The 14,460-nt window shown below is 47.7% G+C and overlaps 1 protein-coding gene across 1 annotated transcript in view; it reads right to left on the reverse strand.

Moving 5' to 3' along the window:
* cntnap3 (contactin associated protein family member 3) overlaps positions 1 to 14,460 on the reverse strand; it is a gene marked incomplete at both ends in the record, with an annotated part of 104,580 nt that overhangs the window by 57,865 nt on the left and 32,255 nt on the right. Inside the window, 2 exons of the mRNA XM_079751535.1 lie at positions 3,440 to 3,643; positions 8,034 to 8,181. Coding sequence (XP_079607661.1) covers positions 3,440 to 3,643; positions 8,034 to 8,181 — 352 coding nt within the window. The remainder of the gene's footprint in view (positions 1 to 3,439; positions 3,644 to 8,033; positions 8,182 to 14,460) is intronic.

Here is a 14,460-nt window from a genome sequence, read left to right on the forward strand (position 1 = left end):
CGGGCTATTCATGGACTAGTCACGTGACTAGGAAATGTAAAGCAAGATCAACGCATGGAGGGAAGTAGAGAGACAGGGTAAAAATAAAGCCAGACGAGGGAGCCGTTTGTGTTAAACACAGGGTGTTCAAATCTTTCGTCAACATGTGTGGAAAAACATTCCCAGTTTCCCAGCTCTGGTGATAAAAGGCTAATAAGGCTTCATCCCTTTTAGATGACACAGCCTCTTTAATGTCGAACAGCGAAACCATCTCTTTCTCAAAGGGAAATTGTTTTGTCGCTGGGAAAGGGTTTAATTAAAGGACCGCTCTTTCTGTCCAGCCGATCCAACGACAAGATGTGATTATGGCCACGTTGGAGCGGCCACGTTGGCACGTTGGTGATGCTGTGATGCTGTGGACTGTGTTGATTTCTCCGCTCTTAATTCAAAGGCTCAGCGTGGATTCACGGCGGGATGAAGGAAACCGGTGATTATGCCTTTTTCCGACCCTGATTACATGGAATGACATAGAAACGGCAAGCGCTGTTGGCAAAGGGGTGGTCTTGGTGCAGGTTGCTATGTTGCATATGGTGCAAAATGACCAGGTGAGGAAATCCACCATTCTTTTCCACAGATTTGATTCCAGTATATTACCTCGGAAAAAAAGCACAAATCGAAATTGTAAATTGTTAAGATCGGACGAGAATACGAGATGGAGTGGGATGCCATCACGAAAAAACAACCCCTGGTAGCCGGTACACTCGTGATAACACGATATCACTTTGTCCGTGTTATACAACTGATACCGACCGGGGATCCTGCACAGATATAAACATGCTAACAAACACATCTCTTCTTCAAGGGAAAACGGTGTGTTTTGAAGACGAAGATATGCGTCCGCCCCTCGGGGGGAAAACGTTCCCGAAGGCGTGAACATGAGTGAGGAGAGGAGGGTCTCATTATGGAGAGAGCTCCTTGAAGGAGGCAGGTTCACTCTCAGGGAGGAGGTATACTTGATGAGGTACTTGTGGGACGGCAGATGGCGAGCCTCCAGATGGGACGTCTGATGGGAGGTTAACCATAAGGTACTGGTACAGGCGGGTAGCACCGCCGCTTTAACCCCAATTACACACACAACGGCACAAGACGCATGCACACGCACACACACACACACTCATAAACTCCCTTAAGATAGTATGCTCAAACATATACACATTTAAATCTCAAACACATATATAAACACACACACACATGAACATAAACACACACAAAAACACACACACACACACACACACACACACACACACAAAGACAGACATGCCCTACTGTCTGTGTCTTCACAAACATGTGCACCCCAACACACACACGCACTCCTAAACTCCCTTAAAATACCACACACTGACACATGCACACACAGACACATACACACGTAAGCACACATGCACGCAAGCACACACACACACACAAACACACACACCCATAAACTCCCTAAAGATAGCATACTCACACAGATACATACATTGTATCATACACACACAGACGCACATGAACACACACACAAACACACACGCAATTTACTCACAGGGATACATTTGTACCACAGACTGACACACACACACACACATGCACACACATACACACGTATGCACACATGCACGCATGCATGCACACATGCACACACACACACATCCACCCATAAAATCCCTTCAGATAGTACACTCGCAGATACATACATTGTATGAAACACACACACACACACACACACACACACACACACACACACACACACACAGAGGCAGAGGAAGAGGTCCTATTGGCTGGCAGCCGTGCTGAGCTCTGCTGGGCGGCGCTGTGCAGGCCATGCATCATGCGTGGTCGGGCTGCTCCACGGAGCCGCTCCGAGTCCAGCCCTAACACATGTTGGGCTGACTGCCCCATCCATCAGCGCTGGAAGTGGACAGAGACACAGCCGCTGCCCGGCGCTTGTCTGCCGCGCTAGAGGATTAACTCCTTTAGTTACCGCCGGCTGCTGCTAGCGCCTCCTCGGGAAAATTCAGACAGGATCTGTGCCGGAGGCTGCGAATCATCGCCTATTTCTGGTTCTTCACGCAGGTTCTAAAATAAATAACTAAGTATACTCAGTAGGCAATCTTGTGAGGAATTCAATCTAAAATGAGGAGATAGCAGTCGTTTATTTTTAAATCCGAGGGACAATGTTCCTTTATCCCGTTTCATCCCGTGTGTTGAGCTTCAGAGGGATTTCAGGCGCTGAAGACGTTCTGTGTGCGTGTGACGATTTTGTATCCTGCGCAAATGACTTCACAGCACTACGACGACATGATTATCTGTGTCCCGAAAACAAATCATGTTTTAATAGGGATAGGGCTGCCACACGTTGATCTGCATGGGGAGAGAAGTGTCCTTCGCTTTTTCATCCATCCATGTGGTTCCCCCCCCCCCCCCACCCCCGGGAACCCACATGGGCCGAGGTGGAATCGGCAGGCACCAACACAAAATACCCAGGAGCTCAATCCCAGCTGTCACTCAGCGAGACGGCTCATTGATGGGCCAACCGAGACCTAACCCCACAAGCTATGGTTCCTGTGCTCCGATCGTTGGTTTGTTGAGATATAGTTGGTTCATTCCGAGATCTACAGGCCTATCTATATCCTGTGTGCAGTACAGCGTATGGCACTGTTGTCTAGAACAGGGACGCCAAATGACGGGGTACACACTGTATTGTAAGGCGAGACTATTACAGACGCAGGTAGTCTGAGAGGTATCGTACATGTTATGTATCTATCGAAATTGAGTTAACATGAATGGAGAGACCTTAAATAGATTACTAGGTCTTTTCAGATGTTAACAATTTGAAAAATGCAAAGGAACAGCAGTAGATTTGCAGCTGTGGGAATTGTTTGCGGTGTACGCAGAGGACAGTAAAGCTGGGCTGGAAGGTGGGTTGAGAGAGAGAGAGGGAGAGTCGTGAAAGAAAAGGCTGCTGGCTGGAATGGAACGAGGGTTGGTAGAAAGGCATTTTTGCCTTTCTGCCACACATAATACCGCCTTCAGAAAAGTCTTAATAATCACGAATGCAAAAACCAACAGCCCTTTACCGCGACATATACCCTGTCAACAAACTTCAAGCGTCCAATCCCATCTTTGGGACAAAAACGTGATAAACACCACAAACTACTTCAAAATGAATTAAAAAACTGCAGGCTAATTATGCATGATACCGAAGCCAAATAAATAAATGAATAAATGATTATCAAAATAAACACAAACAGAACACAACTTGGCAAGGGCCCAATGTTTTTCGAGTTAATTGACTAAAAACACATTTTAATAAATAATAAGAACCGTAACAAATTTTAATAAAAACAATACTAACAATACAGTAGACTGCGGCCAGTAGCCGCGAGCCACCCACACATAAACGTGCGCGGGGCGTCCGTACCTTGTCGGAGCAACAGCTGCAGTCGGCCCTGCTCCAGCTCCAGGGTCAGGCTGTGATCGGCGGGGCCCAGGGCCCGCAGCAGGGCCCCAGAGCTCCGCAGCGTCTTGAACTTCAGGGAGACGCTGTCCTTGGCCCTCGGCTTCAGCCCGGGGGCCCAGCGGTACGAGAGGCCGCTGGCGCCGTCGAAGCCCACCACGTCGGACCCTGGATGGACAGCACACCGACGGCGGCTGGTTAACTTCTTACTTTATTCGTACTTTTGTTTGTTGTATTTTATTTATAATTTTTCTACTTTATAATCGTATCTTCTATGCTTGTAATTTCTATTCGTACGGAGCACCTGGAAACTAAACAATTTCCCACCGGGGTCAATGAAGTTTTCTGATTCTGATTCTGGTTAACGACCCCAACGCTGTGGGGGTTAACCGACGGGGGGCTGGTTAACGACCCCAACCTGGGGGGGTTAACCGACGGGGGGCTGGTTAACGAGCTCAACCTGGGGGGGTTAACCGACGGGGGGCTGGTTAACAAGCTCAACCTGGGGGGGTTAACCGACGGGGGGCTGGTTAACGAGCTCAACCTGGGGGGGTCAACCGACGGGGCTGGTTAACGAGCTCAAACTGGGGGGGTTAACCGACGGGGGGCTGGTTAACGACCCCAACCTGGGGGGGTTAACCGACGGGGGGCTGGTTAACGAGCTCAACCTGGGGGGGTTAACCGACGGGGCTGGTTAACGAGCTCAAACTGGGGGGGTTAACCGACGGGGCTGGTTAACGAGCTCAACCTGGGGGGGTTCGCTACCAGCGGTGCGCCCTGAGACGGGAACAGGTGCACCGCCACATTCAGTGTTGATTTATTACATAATCCGACTCTAATTAGTGTTATTTATGATTCGTAATATGGATTAACTTTAAATAGTTTTTTCCGTTTTAATGCATTTTGGATACAGCTGTATTTTTTTAGGTGTGAAATATTGGGGAAAGGATAATATCCTAATTATATCCTGGTAGTAATGTGTGTGACATTTATCATACGCATGCCCTTTTAGTGGGTGTGCCTTTCATTTCTGCTTGGGACCGTGGTGTGCCTCAGCCCCAGAAAGGTTGTGAACCACTGTTTTAAATAGTGAACATGCCTATCTAAAGGTGCTGCACTTAAGATTCATGGCTGTAATTTGAGTGTAATTTGTTAGACATGCCGTATCCATCCGTCAGCTATTAGAGAGTGAAATGCTGGGAGAATATGTTTCAAGTTGACAGCGCCTGCCTCTGCATGAGACCATTTCGATGGTCTTTTTGAGACTGCTCCCGACTCATTTCTGAACACTCAGGGATGAGCGCATCTCTTCCCTGATTGGTCCAGGGAATCCATCTTGCCTGCGTGAATGCAACACTTCTCAATGGCGGGGACACTCAACACAAGGGAGAAAGATAGCAGAAAAGGGCCATTTTTCTCTTGTATGTCTCTCTCTATGCTCTGGAATCGTACCCGCTGCAGCTTTAAATCACAACCAAACTTTTACTCAACTGTGAAAAGGTGACTTTACACTAAGCTGTATGCTCACACTGCCGGTGACTTACAAATTGTCTGGCAAACATTAATTCATTCCGAGCGTACTTTTCCATTGTCTCTGATTCTGCTCATTAAGAAATGAGCAGAATCAGAGAAAATCTCCTGGCTGTTACTACAACACTTATAATTATAAGATATTCACAAACAACATGGAAAATACACACAATGGCTGTAGCGTGTGCTTCCCCAGAGGTCAGAGCGACCCAGAGGAAGAGACATGCAGTTCTGTGTTAGCGGTACGAGCTCTTCATTTAGCTGTTAACAGCCGTCTGCATCTGCTCAACCCATTTAATATTTTAAGCGGTTCTCGCCCTAGTCTGGGTTTTCGTGCTAATCTCTTATCTCTCCCTAATATATTCTTAACTAACCAAGATAATGAGAAGGAAACGTCACCGCTGATAAATGGTTAGGTACCATTAACCCTCTTTGAAACTGAAATAGTATTCATGGTTTAATCATGCTCCTGTGCTTCTCCACCTAAAAAGAGAAATCCCCCAAATAGCTGCACACACAACATCCAAGCCCTCCATCGAGGCAGACTTTGACACAGATCAAACCTTTTCCTATTAGAATACCTGGCCCACATTTTGTTTTTCATCCACGGCTACAGAATCAACAGAGGATTGTGTTTGGTAGTCCCAGCAGCCATCAGTGCTTAAAGTCCCTCATGTTCAGAAGAGCAGTTGAGCTCATTCCCGGTCCAATTTCCTGTCCTGCCAAAACAGACATTCTTTGAATTGAATGGGCTTTAATGAGCCAGTCAAAGCTTGCTCAAAACACACAGACACACACACACACACACAGACACACACACACACACACGTGTGATTGCGCATACACACCATAGTAACGCACGCATTAAACACACACACACATGCACACACATATACAGACACATCTAGTAAATAGTTTCCTAACATCACTGACACAAAACCTGTCCTGCCCTCCAAGTTTCTAGCTGCTTAACCTTATTAATAATTGTACATTCTGTACATTTTTTAATCAACATAAGAAAATGTGTAGAAGAGATGTTTTAAAGGTCTGGCACAAGTATTATCAAGCAATTATCAGTATTAGAGCATTAAGTAGCTCCTGGATGACAAAAGGTGAATAACTGAGACTGTTCCCTCAATTGAATGAACAATATGTTATAATAACTATGTTGATTTGGCTCTGGGGAATATACCTTGAACTTCTACCAATTGTTTTTGAACTGGTATTTTGTGTTTTTTGTTTATGTGTCATTTTTGTCACCGCAGCCATCACTTTTGTTCAAACTTGGATTCTCTAATCTTCTGCGCCCGAAACCAAATTGGTTTACAGAGAAAACAGAACCATAACTAAACCCTGATTTAATTGAGGTGTGGGCTGAAGGCTTTCATTCTGTGACCGTCGTTGTTGGGAAAATACAGTGATATATATAGTATGAGAGTTGCAGTTCCATCCATTTAGTTGAATGGCTATTACCATAGCAACCAGACGGTGGATAGCCGACGATAAAAACTGAATTTTTGAAAATCATGCTGCTAGGAGAGGCCTCTCTGTTGAGCTACATCTCCTAGCTAATCCTGACATGAACAGGTCTGAGTAGTGAAATCTATTGCATCTATTTAAAGTGATTGCCAACAGAAATCCCTCATTTACACCTAATTATGGGGTTTTCCAGGTGTGCATTAAGCCTCAGAAAATGATGTTCCACCAAATCCATTTCAATCTCGACTAATTGCCTGATTGCATCGATTTCCTTCTGTTCCTTCAAGCCGACGTAATGGGCGGAGTCTGTGCTCCCTCCTGGCAAGGTAGCGAAGTGTGTGACCCATTACCGCACACCCACGTCGCCAAGGCAGCGGCCAATTACCGCCAGCTCCCATTGCAGCTGAGTGGAGCTATGGAGTATCGGATTTAGAGGAAGTACAAACTACACAAAACAGCGAGGAGAGGGGCTGGGGATTCAGAACCCAACACTACGATCCCGAGCTTATGAGCTGCCTTTGAGATGCATGTTCATATCCATTCTGCACAAGATATTTGGTAGGTATGTAGCAGGTACATCCTTCTGGGATATGTTATGGTTTGTTTACTTTTTCTGTCCCTGTCACTTAAAACCTGTGTGCACTCACACACCAGCAAACCACACCAAATCACCAGCCAAACAGCAGTAGAGAGTGCCACACAGAGTGCTTTTAACTTTTTCTATTTAGTAATATCTTGTTTTATTTGTTTTGTATTATCAATGTTGGAAAACGTGCCGTGAGATTGTGAATTAAAAGCAGTTGTTTGTTTTCTTGTGTGACAGTTGACTTGAGGAAAAAACTATTTAAGTGTTACTTAGCGCTTCGAAAACAGAAGACAGAGAAAGAGACTGGTGGGAATAGCGTAGGTGGTGCTAAACGTTTTCTGTGCTCTAAGCACATGTTGCCGTGCATGAAAAAGTTCACACAACACACGCACAGTGTGTGTTAAAGAATGGTGCAGAAAGGAAAAGGTCCAACAAGGTAAGTAAGTTAGTCTGTTATAGTGTGTGTGTGTGTGTGTGTGTGTGTGTGTGTGTGTGTGTGTGTGTGTGTGTGTGTGTGTGTGTGTCTGTGCAGGCGTGTGCATGCGTGCTTGTCTGTTTAGGGTTTGCTTTTTTTTATCACTTTTTAAGTCTGGCTCTTAACACACAGAGAGAGAGAGAGAGAGGGAGAGAGAGAGAGAGCAAGAGAGAGAGAGAGAGAGAGTAAGAGAGGCAGCGAGAGAGAGAGAGAGAGAGAGAGGCAGCCAGAGAGAGAGAGAGAGAGAGAGGCAGCCAGAGAGAGGCAGCAGAGAGAGAGAGAGAGAGAGAGAGAGAGAGAGAGAGAGAGAGAGAGAGAGAGAGAGAGAGAGAGAGAGAGCAAGAGAGAGTGAGAGGCAGCCAGAGAGAGAGAGAGAGAGAGAGAGAGAGAGAGAGAGAGAGAGAGAGAGAGAGAGAGAGAGGGCGCGATGCAGCGTGAGTCATGGATGGTGAGTGCCGGTGGGAGATTGGAGGGGAGCGCCAGCTCACCGTATGGACATCCGTACGTCTCCAGCCGCAGCCCGATGCGCCCGCTGGGGTTCCACTCCAGCGGGACCAGGCGCAGGTATCGAGCCAGGACGGGCTGCTGGAGTGGGTGCTGCACCACGCTGTCGGCATTGGTGTTACCTGGGAACGACTGGGAAGGGAGGAAGGGAGAAAAACACGCTCAATAAAACATCGAGGAATACTGCGTGGTTTATCGTCATCCGAACGGATGGGTTTAACGTGGCTGTTTTGTTGTCCATGGTGTGTCTTTATGTCTTGACGAGTAGCATTCTCTTAAAGGTGCGGTGTGTAGGATTGAGTAGCCTCTATTGGTGAGTGAATAGCCCTCACCCGCCCCCCTCATCCCCTCTCCATCCCCTCTCCCCCTTTCCAGCGACGATAAAGTAGCGATTATGAGTAGAGATTAAAAACTGTCTCTTTTAGACTTTAATTAAAAAATACTCAAGAACGTTATTACATTTCTGCCAAGCCACAAAATGCAACACACAACACCTTTAAGTTGTTGCATACGGGAGGCTCATGCATTTTTTAGGGTTTGTTAAAAGAAAGGAAACGGTTTTGCGGTGAACATTTCAATAGTTTCAACCTGGGGGAAAGCAGAAGGCTATCGATCACACTGTTTGTATATTGGTGTATGCGTGATTATATTAGGGAGCAGGCGGCCCAATACCTGATCAGATTTCCAAGTAACAGCACCACCCACAGCCACAACTTTTCCCTCCACCATAGTGACACTTCTCAGGAAAGATCTCTTTTACACCAAAAAATAAACCTCACCTTTTCAAACAAGCAATGCGTGTCACATTTCAATGCATTATGCATTTATGTGTACACACACTTGGTTAATCATTAACAGCACAGCACGGAGGCGGATCAGAAAGAGCCAGATGGGAGAGTTTCAGTGGAAAAAAATAAAAAGAGCCTTGTGTGTTGTTGCCCCATTTGCATCGGTCTACACAGCCAGCGCCATACAATCTGTTGTTTGTTGGATTCCACACGAAATGCAACATTTTTGTTTAGTTGCTTGTGTTAATTAAACACAAATTTGTCAGCCCAGTTGTCGTGAGTGTGTGTTTGTATGTGTGTATGTGTGTGTTTGTGCGTATGTTTGTGTGTGTTTGTGCTTACGGCAGCCTGCGTGTGAGTGTGTGCGTATGTTTGTGTGAGTGTGTGTGTGAGAGAGTGTATGTGTGCATGCGTGCGTGTGTGCATGTGTAACGGCTTCCATAATGTCCATTGATTATTATCCCATTTAATGCCATCTGTCTTTGTGTCAACACAGCGAGCATGTCTCCGTGGGTTGTGTGTACGGGATTGGGGGAGAGAGAAACGTGCACCGCTGGATGTTAATGCTGGGCTGTGCTGGTGACGCTGTGGCCTTCTCTCCTCCTCCCTCTCTCCTCCTCCTTCTCTCCTCCTCCCTCTCTCCTCCTCCCTCTCTCCTCCTCCCTCTCTCCTCTTAAACACATCAGCGTCTCCCCGGCAACTCAGCCGGGGCAGGTGCACCGCTGCTGTCATACGTGATGGACAAGGCTGTCCGGGCGTCACCGCGGCGATGCATCCGAGTGGGAGGCGTGTTTAAGAATCCCGGACCTCCATAGCAAAACACTCAAGAACCCTGTGTGGCCCAAACCACTTTGGGGAAATTCTCCACCAATGTGTTTTTTAAGTTTTGCGCAATTGTTGTATGCAAATATGTGTTTTTCCATAATCATGTTTCTCTCTTTTCGTGTCTTTAATCATCGCTGGGTGTGGGCCCTGGGCTGTGTTTGTGTGTGTCCGTGTGTGTGTGTGTGTGTGCGTGTGTGTGTGTGTGCGTGTTTGTGAGATTGTGTGTGTGTGTGTGTGTGCGCACGCACACGTGTCATCTCAATCCCCACATGCCTCTGCGAGAGAAACACAGCAGTATCCTCTCTCCTTTCATGTGGCTCCAGCGTCTCGTTCCCCGTCCCCTATCTGGCGGTCCCAAAATGGCCCCTGCGTTTCCCTCTCACGTTCCCCCCCACGCTGAGGGGGGAAGCCGTGTCTTAAGCGTTATATAATCCCCCTGCCGGGCGGCGTTCTCCTGAGACAGGGTGACCGGCCGGCCGTTAAGCCCTACAAATGACTCCGGACGTCCATGAAGGGAGACGAGAGAGCCGCCGTTGCGCTCGACCAGCTGTAATGCCTTTAGAAATATGACCCACCGTACAAGGCCAGCCCTCCAACATGGTGGGTGCCCGAGACCGAGTGAGAGAGAGAGAGAGATAGTAATAGAGTGATAAAAAGAGAGCGAGAGACGAGGGGGGAAAGAGAGAGAGCTAGTAATAGAGTGATAAAAAGAGAGCGAGTGGCAAAGGGGGAAAGAGAGAGAGCTAGTAATAGAGTGATAAAATCGCGAGAGAGAGAGAGAGAAATAGGTTGAGAGAGGGATAACGAATAGCCCTATATACCCGGTATGTTATTTTTTTATTAATGTTTACTGAAATGGGTAAAGATAAGTCATTCTATGACCTCTTTCCGGGAGAAAGTTTGCTTTACTCACACCTATCCCCAGCCTTTCATTATTTATGATTTATTATATACATATAATAAATCATAGATAATGATGATATATATATATATAATTCTCATTTTGTATGGTCTCTCTGTAACCTATTTATCTTTTTGTGCTTTGGCAATATAAATGTAATATTTCCCTTTCAACAAAGCCCTTTGAGAGAGAAAATAAGAGAGAGGGAGAGCGAGAGAGAGGAAGACTGAGACAGAGAGAACGAGAAAATAATGAAGAGATGAGTAAATAAGAGGGAAAACAAACACCTTCCTTGCATTTTATTGGAGAGCAAAGGGCCGAGGCTGTCTTTGAAAGCAGGAAAGGGCAAAACAAAAAGCCCATCCCAGCTGAACGGAGGTGAGGAGACAAAGGACGAGGGGCAGGGCGATTGAAACCACGGGACGAGAGTCGAGGAAAGGACGGGAGGAACTCATGATGCTCTTCCCGAGCCCTGTTTAAAAAAGGAAACTAGGGCTACCCTTCAGTGGCTGTGAGGCTTTTAATTGGCCAACAAGCGGGCCGCAGGTGAACCCGGCGAGAGGACCACAGATGATCGCGTCGAGACGACCACGGATGAACGTGCCTAGCAGGGCTAAAGCTCTCCATGGGCCCCCCCCCCCCCCCCCCCCCGTGGAAGTGGGTCCACAGTAGGGGTAGGATGCTGTAGGAACAAGTGAGTGTGGCTGGTTGGCTCAGGCCGTCTCTGGAGATAAAGACATGGGCTTGTGAGCTGGGAGCACATTTGATTTGATAGTGTCTTTCGTGCGGCTATATTAAAATGAATGTTTACCCCCCTGCATTCCCTCAATATGCCGGCCCTGAGACAGCAATGCTGCGCCCAATATACCGCAGCCTCTAGTATAGTGGTTCTCAAACTTTTCCATGCCTGTGACCTCATTTCTTAGGTCTGAAACTGATTACAACCCTGACTTTTTCCATTTTTTGTGCGAATCCGCTTCCCCACACAGTATTATAGCCCATCAGCAATTTTCCAGTGATATCTATGTACCAGTGAACACATGCACAGCCTTTCACACTAACTTTTGCTGGTGGGCTTTTAATCATCAGGCAGTCTGCTCGTAAGTCATCACTCTTCTGTGACCTCATGTGCGTATATCTGACGGCCTACACCTCTCAGCTAGTTCACCTGCCAGTACTACTAAGGATTCCCATACATTTTTGCAGCGTTAAATAAGTAAAAAGTATATACATATCAGACAGGGCTCTGCGGTGTCTTTGCGATGAATGATTGAATCAATCAATTAATAAATAATCAAATCCTCAAGAGGTTTCCAGAGCATGAAGAGAAGAGTCAAGGGGTTGAATAAACCGGAGAGGTGAGTCTAAGGAAGAGGAGGACAGACTGTCGCCCCCTCCATGGCCACATGAACGCTTCCAAAAACCTCGACTTCATTGTCAAACCCGACACGTAAGACAAGTAGTAAATGCAGAGGACAGAAGGCATCTTTCCAGACCATTAAATGACATGAGCATCCCGTTCATACAGTGCACGATCCGTTGTATCCGTTAATAGGCGTGTATCACCTGCAGGAGCCGTTGACACTCTTAACAAAGACGTGCTTCGCAAGGTTACACACAGGCACTTGGCGGTCCACCTGACTCATTCTGCACCAATCAGGGACCCTCGCGGTGGGGCGGGTTATGTCTGCCGAGGGTGGAGGTGAAGCATGATGATAGCCAGCTTGTCGTAAACAAAAGATCCGACCCTTATGTCCCCCTGCAGACGACGGCCGGCACGGCGGCAGCGTTCCTCCGCGGTCATAACTCGTAACCAGAGGTTGTATGTCAACCAATTACGCGCCGCCGCTCCCGTCTCTCGCTCTCAGCTAGGGAATGAACGACATTTCACACAAGGCTGCCGACAAAGATGTCCCGGTAAAGAAAGAGAGGGGGGGGGGGGGGGGGGGGGCACGGTGCCAATGCCGGGGATACGTCTTCATTCTCCAAAAGGCGTGGAGTGGGTTTAATGGGAGTTTCTTTTCTCTTTTGCACGCTCTCCATTGCACTATAGGTACTAGTAAACCACTCTTCTCGCCCGCCATGTCCCTCTTTCTCTCTCACTCTCTCTGTCTTTCTCTCCACCTCTCTCTCTCTTTCACTCGTCTCCCTCCACCTCTCTCTCACCAACTCTCTCTCTCCTCCTCTCTCCACCTCTCTCTCTCTCTCTCTCTCTCCGTCTCCCTCCACCTGCCACCGTCTACGTACAGGGTGTAGGCTAATGTGTTTCGGCAGGCGCTGGGGTCCAGTCAACGGGCACACCGCACTCCCCCACCTCTCCATGCATTATAAATACAGCCCTTAAAGGCTTTATGAGAGGCCTCACCCCCTGGTGGTTGGAGCGCTCCCTGTGGGGCTACACTCCGGCTCGTGACATCACATGGGTACTGTATCGGGGTGTGTGTGTGTGTGGGGGGGGGGGTTATATTCACATGAGTACCAATGGAGGAACGGAGCATGTAATAGCACGGTGCTTGTTGTAAAGTGCTTCCACAGCGCGTGGTGTGAAAGGGCACCTCACTTCCTGCGGATTTCTGATGGGAATGGGGGTCGAATTAGCCCACCGCGCTAGCCCGCTGTGTGATGTGTCTTTTACAGGCTATCCTATCACTGGGAGCAGAGGAATTAGCCCAACAGGCTAGCCCGCTGTGTGATGTGTCTTTTACAGGCTATCCTATCACTGGGAGCAGAGGAATTAGCCCAACAGGCTAGCCCGCTGTGTGATGGGTCTTTTACAGGCTATCCTATCACTGGGAGCAGAGGAATTAGCCCAACAGGCTAGCCCGCTGTGTGATGGGTCTTTTACAGGCTACCCTGTCACTGGGAGCAGAGGAATTAGCCCAACAGGCTAGCAAGCTGTGCTGGGTCTTTTACAGCTATCCCATCACTGGGAGCAGAGGAATTAGCCCAACGGGCTAGCTCACTGTGATGTGTCTTTTACAGCTATCCTATCACTGGGAGCAGAGGAATTAGCCCAACAGGCTAGCTCGCTGTGTGCTGGGTATTTTACAGGCTATCCTATCACTGGGAGCAGAGGAATTAGCCCAACAGGCTAGCCCGCTGTGCTGGGTCTTTTACAGGCTATTTTTACGTATTTTAAACACATAAAGCTACCCACACATAGCCACTAGGAAGTAGGATCGAACACATAAGCCGTAATTACCATACATAGCCACTAGGAAGTGGGATCGAACACATAAGCTGTAATTACCACACATAGCCACTAGGAAGCAGGACCCGACATATAAGCTGCAATAACTATTCCAGACACAGAGGGCAGCACCTTTAGCCAGGTGAGGAGGGCGAAACCAATACGTCACGTAGGCCACGCCTACTCGGTATTAAAGCAGGGCCTGAAGCCAACGAGATCAGAAACATCCGGCAGTCCATACTGGGGAGTTAGGTACAGAGGCCTGCTGTTTGTCGCTCACACGCGTGTCCATACAATGCCCCTCCTCTTGCATCATAGTTACCATACCGAAATACTTTAACAAATAAAGTGAGTTAAAAGCGATCCGAATTAGACTACTTTCTTCAAGAACGCAACACTATCCTATCACTGGGAGCAGAGGAATTAGCCCACCACGCTAGCCCGCTGTGTGATGTGTCTTTTACAGGCTATCCTATCACTGGGAACAGTGGAATTAGCCCAACAGGCTAGCTCGCTGTGTGCTGGGTCTTTTACAGGCTATCCTATCACTGGGAGCAGAGGAATTAGCTCAACAGGCTAGCTCACTGTGATGTGTCTTTTACAGGCTATCCTATCACTGGGAGCAGAGGAATTAGCCCAACAGGCTAGCTCGCTGTGATGTGTCTTTTACAGAATATCCTATCACTGGGAGGAGAAGCAGGATTGTA

The sequence above is a fragment of the Pollachius pollachius genome, assembly GCF_949987615.1.
Source record: "Pollachius pollachius genome assembly, chromosome: 14".
Taxonomy (NCBI): domain Eukaryota; kingdom Metazoa; phylum Chordata; class Actinopteri; order Gadiformes; family Gadidae; genus Pollachius; species Pollachius pollachius.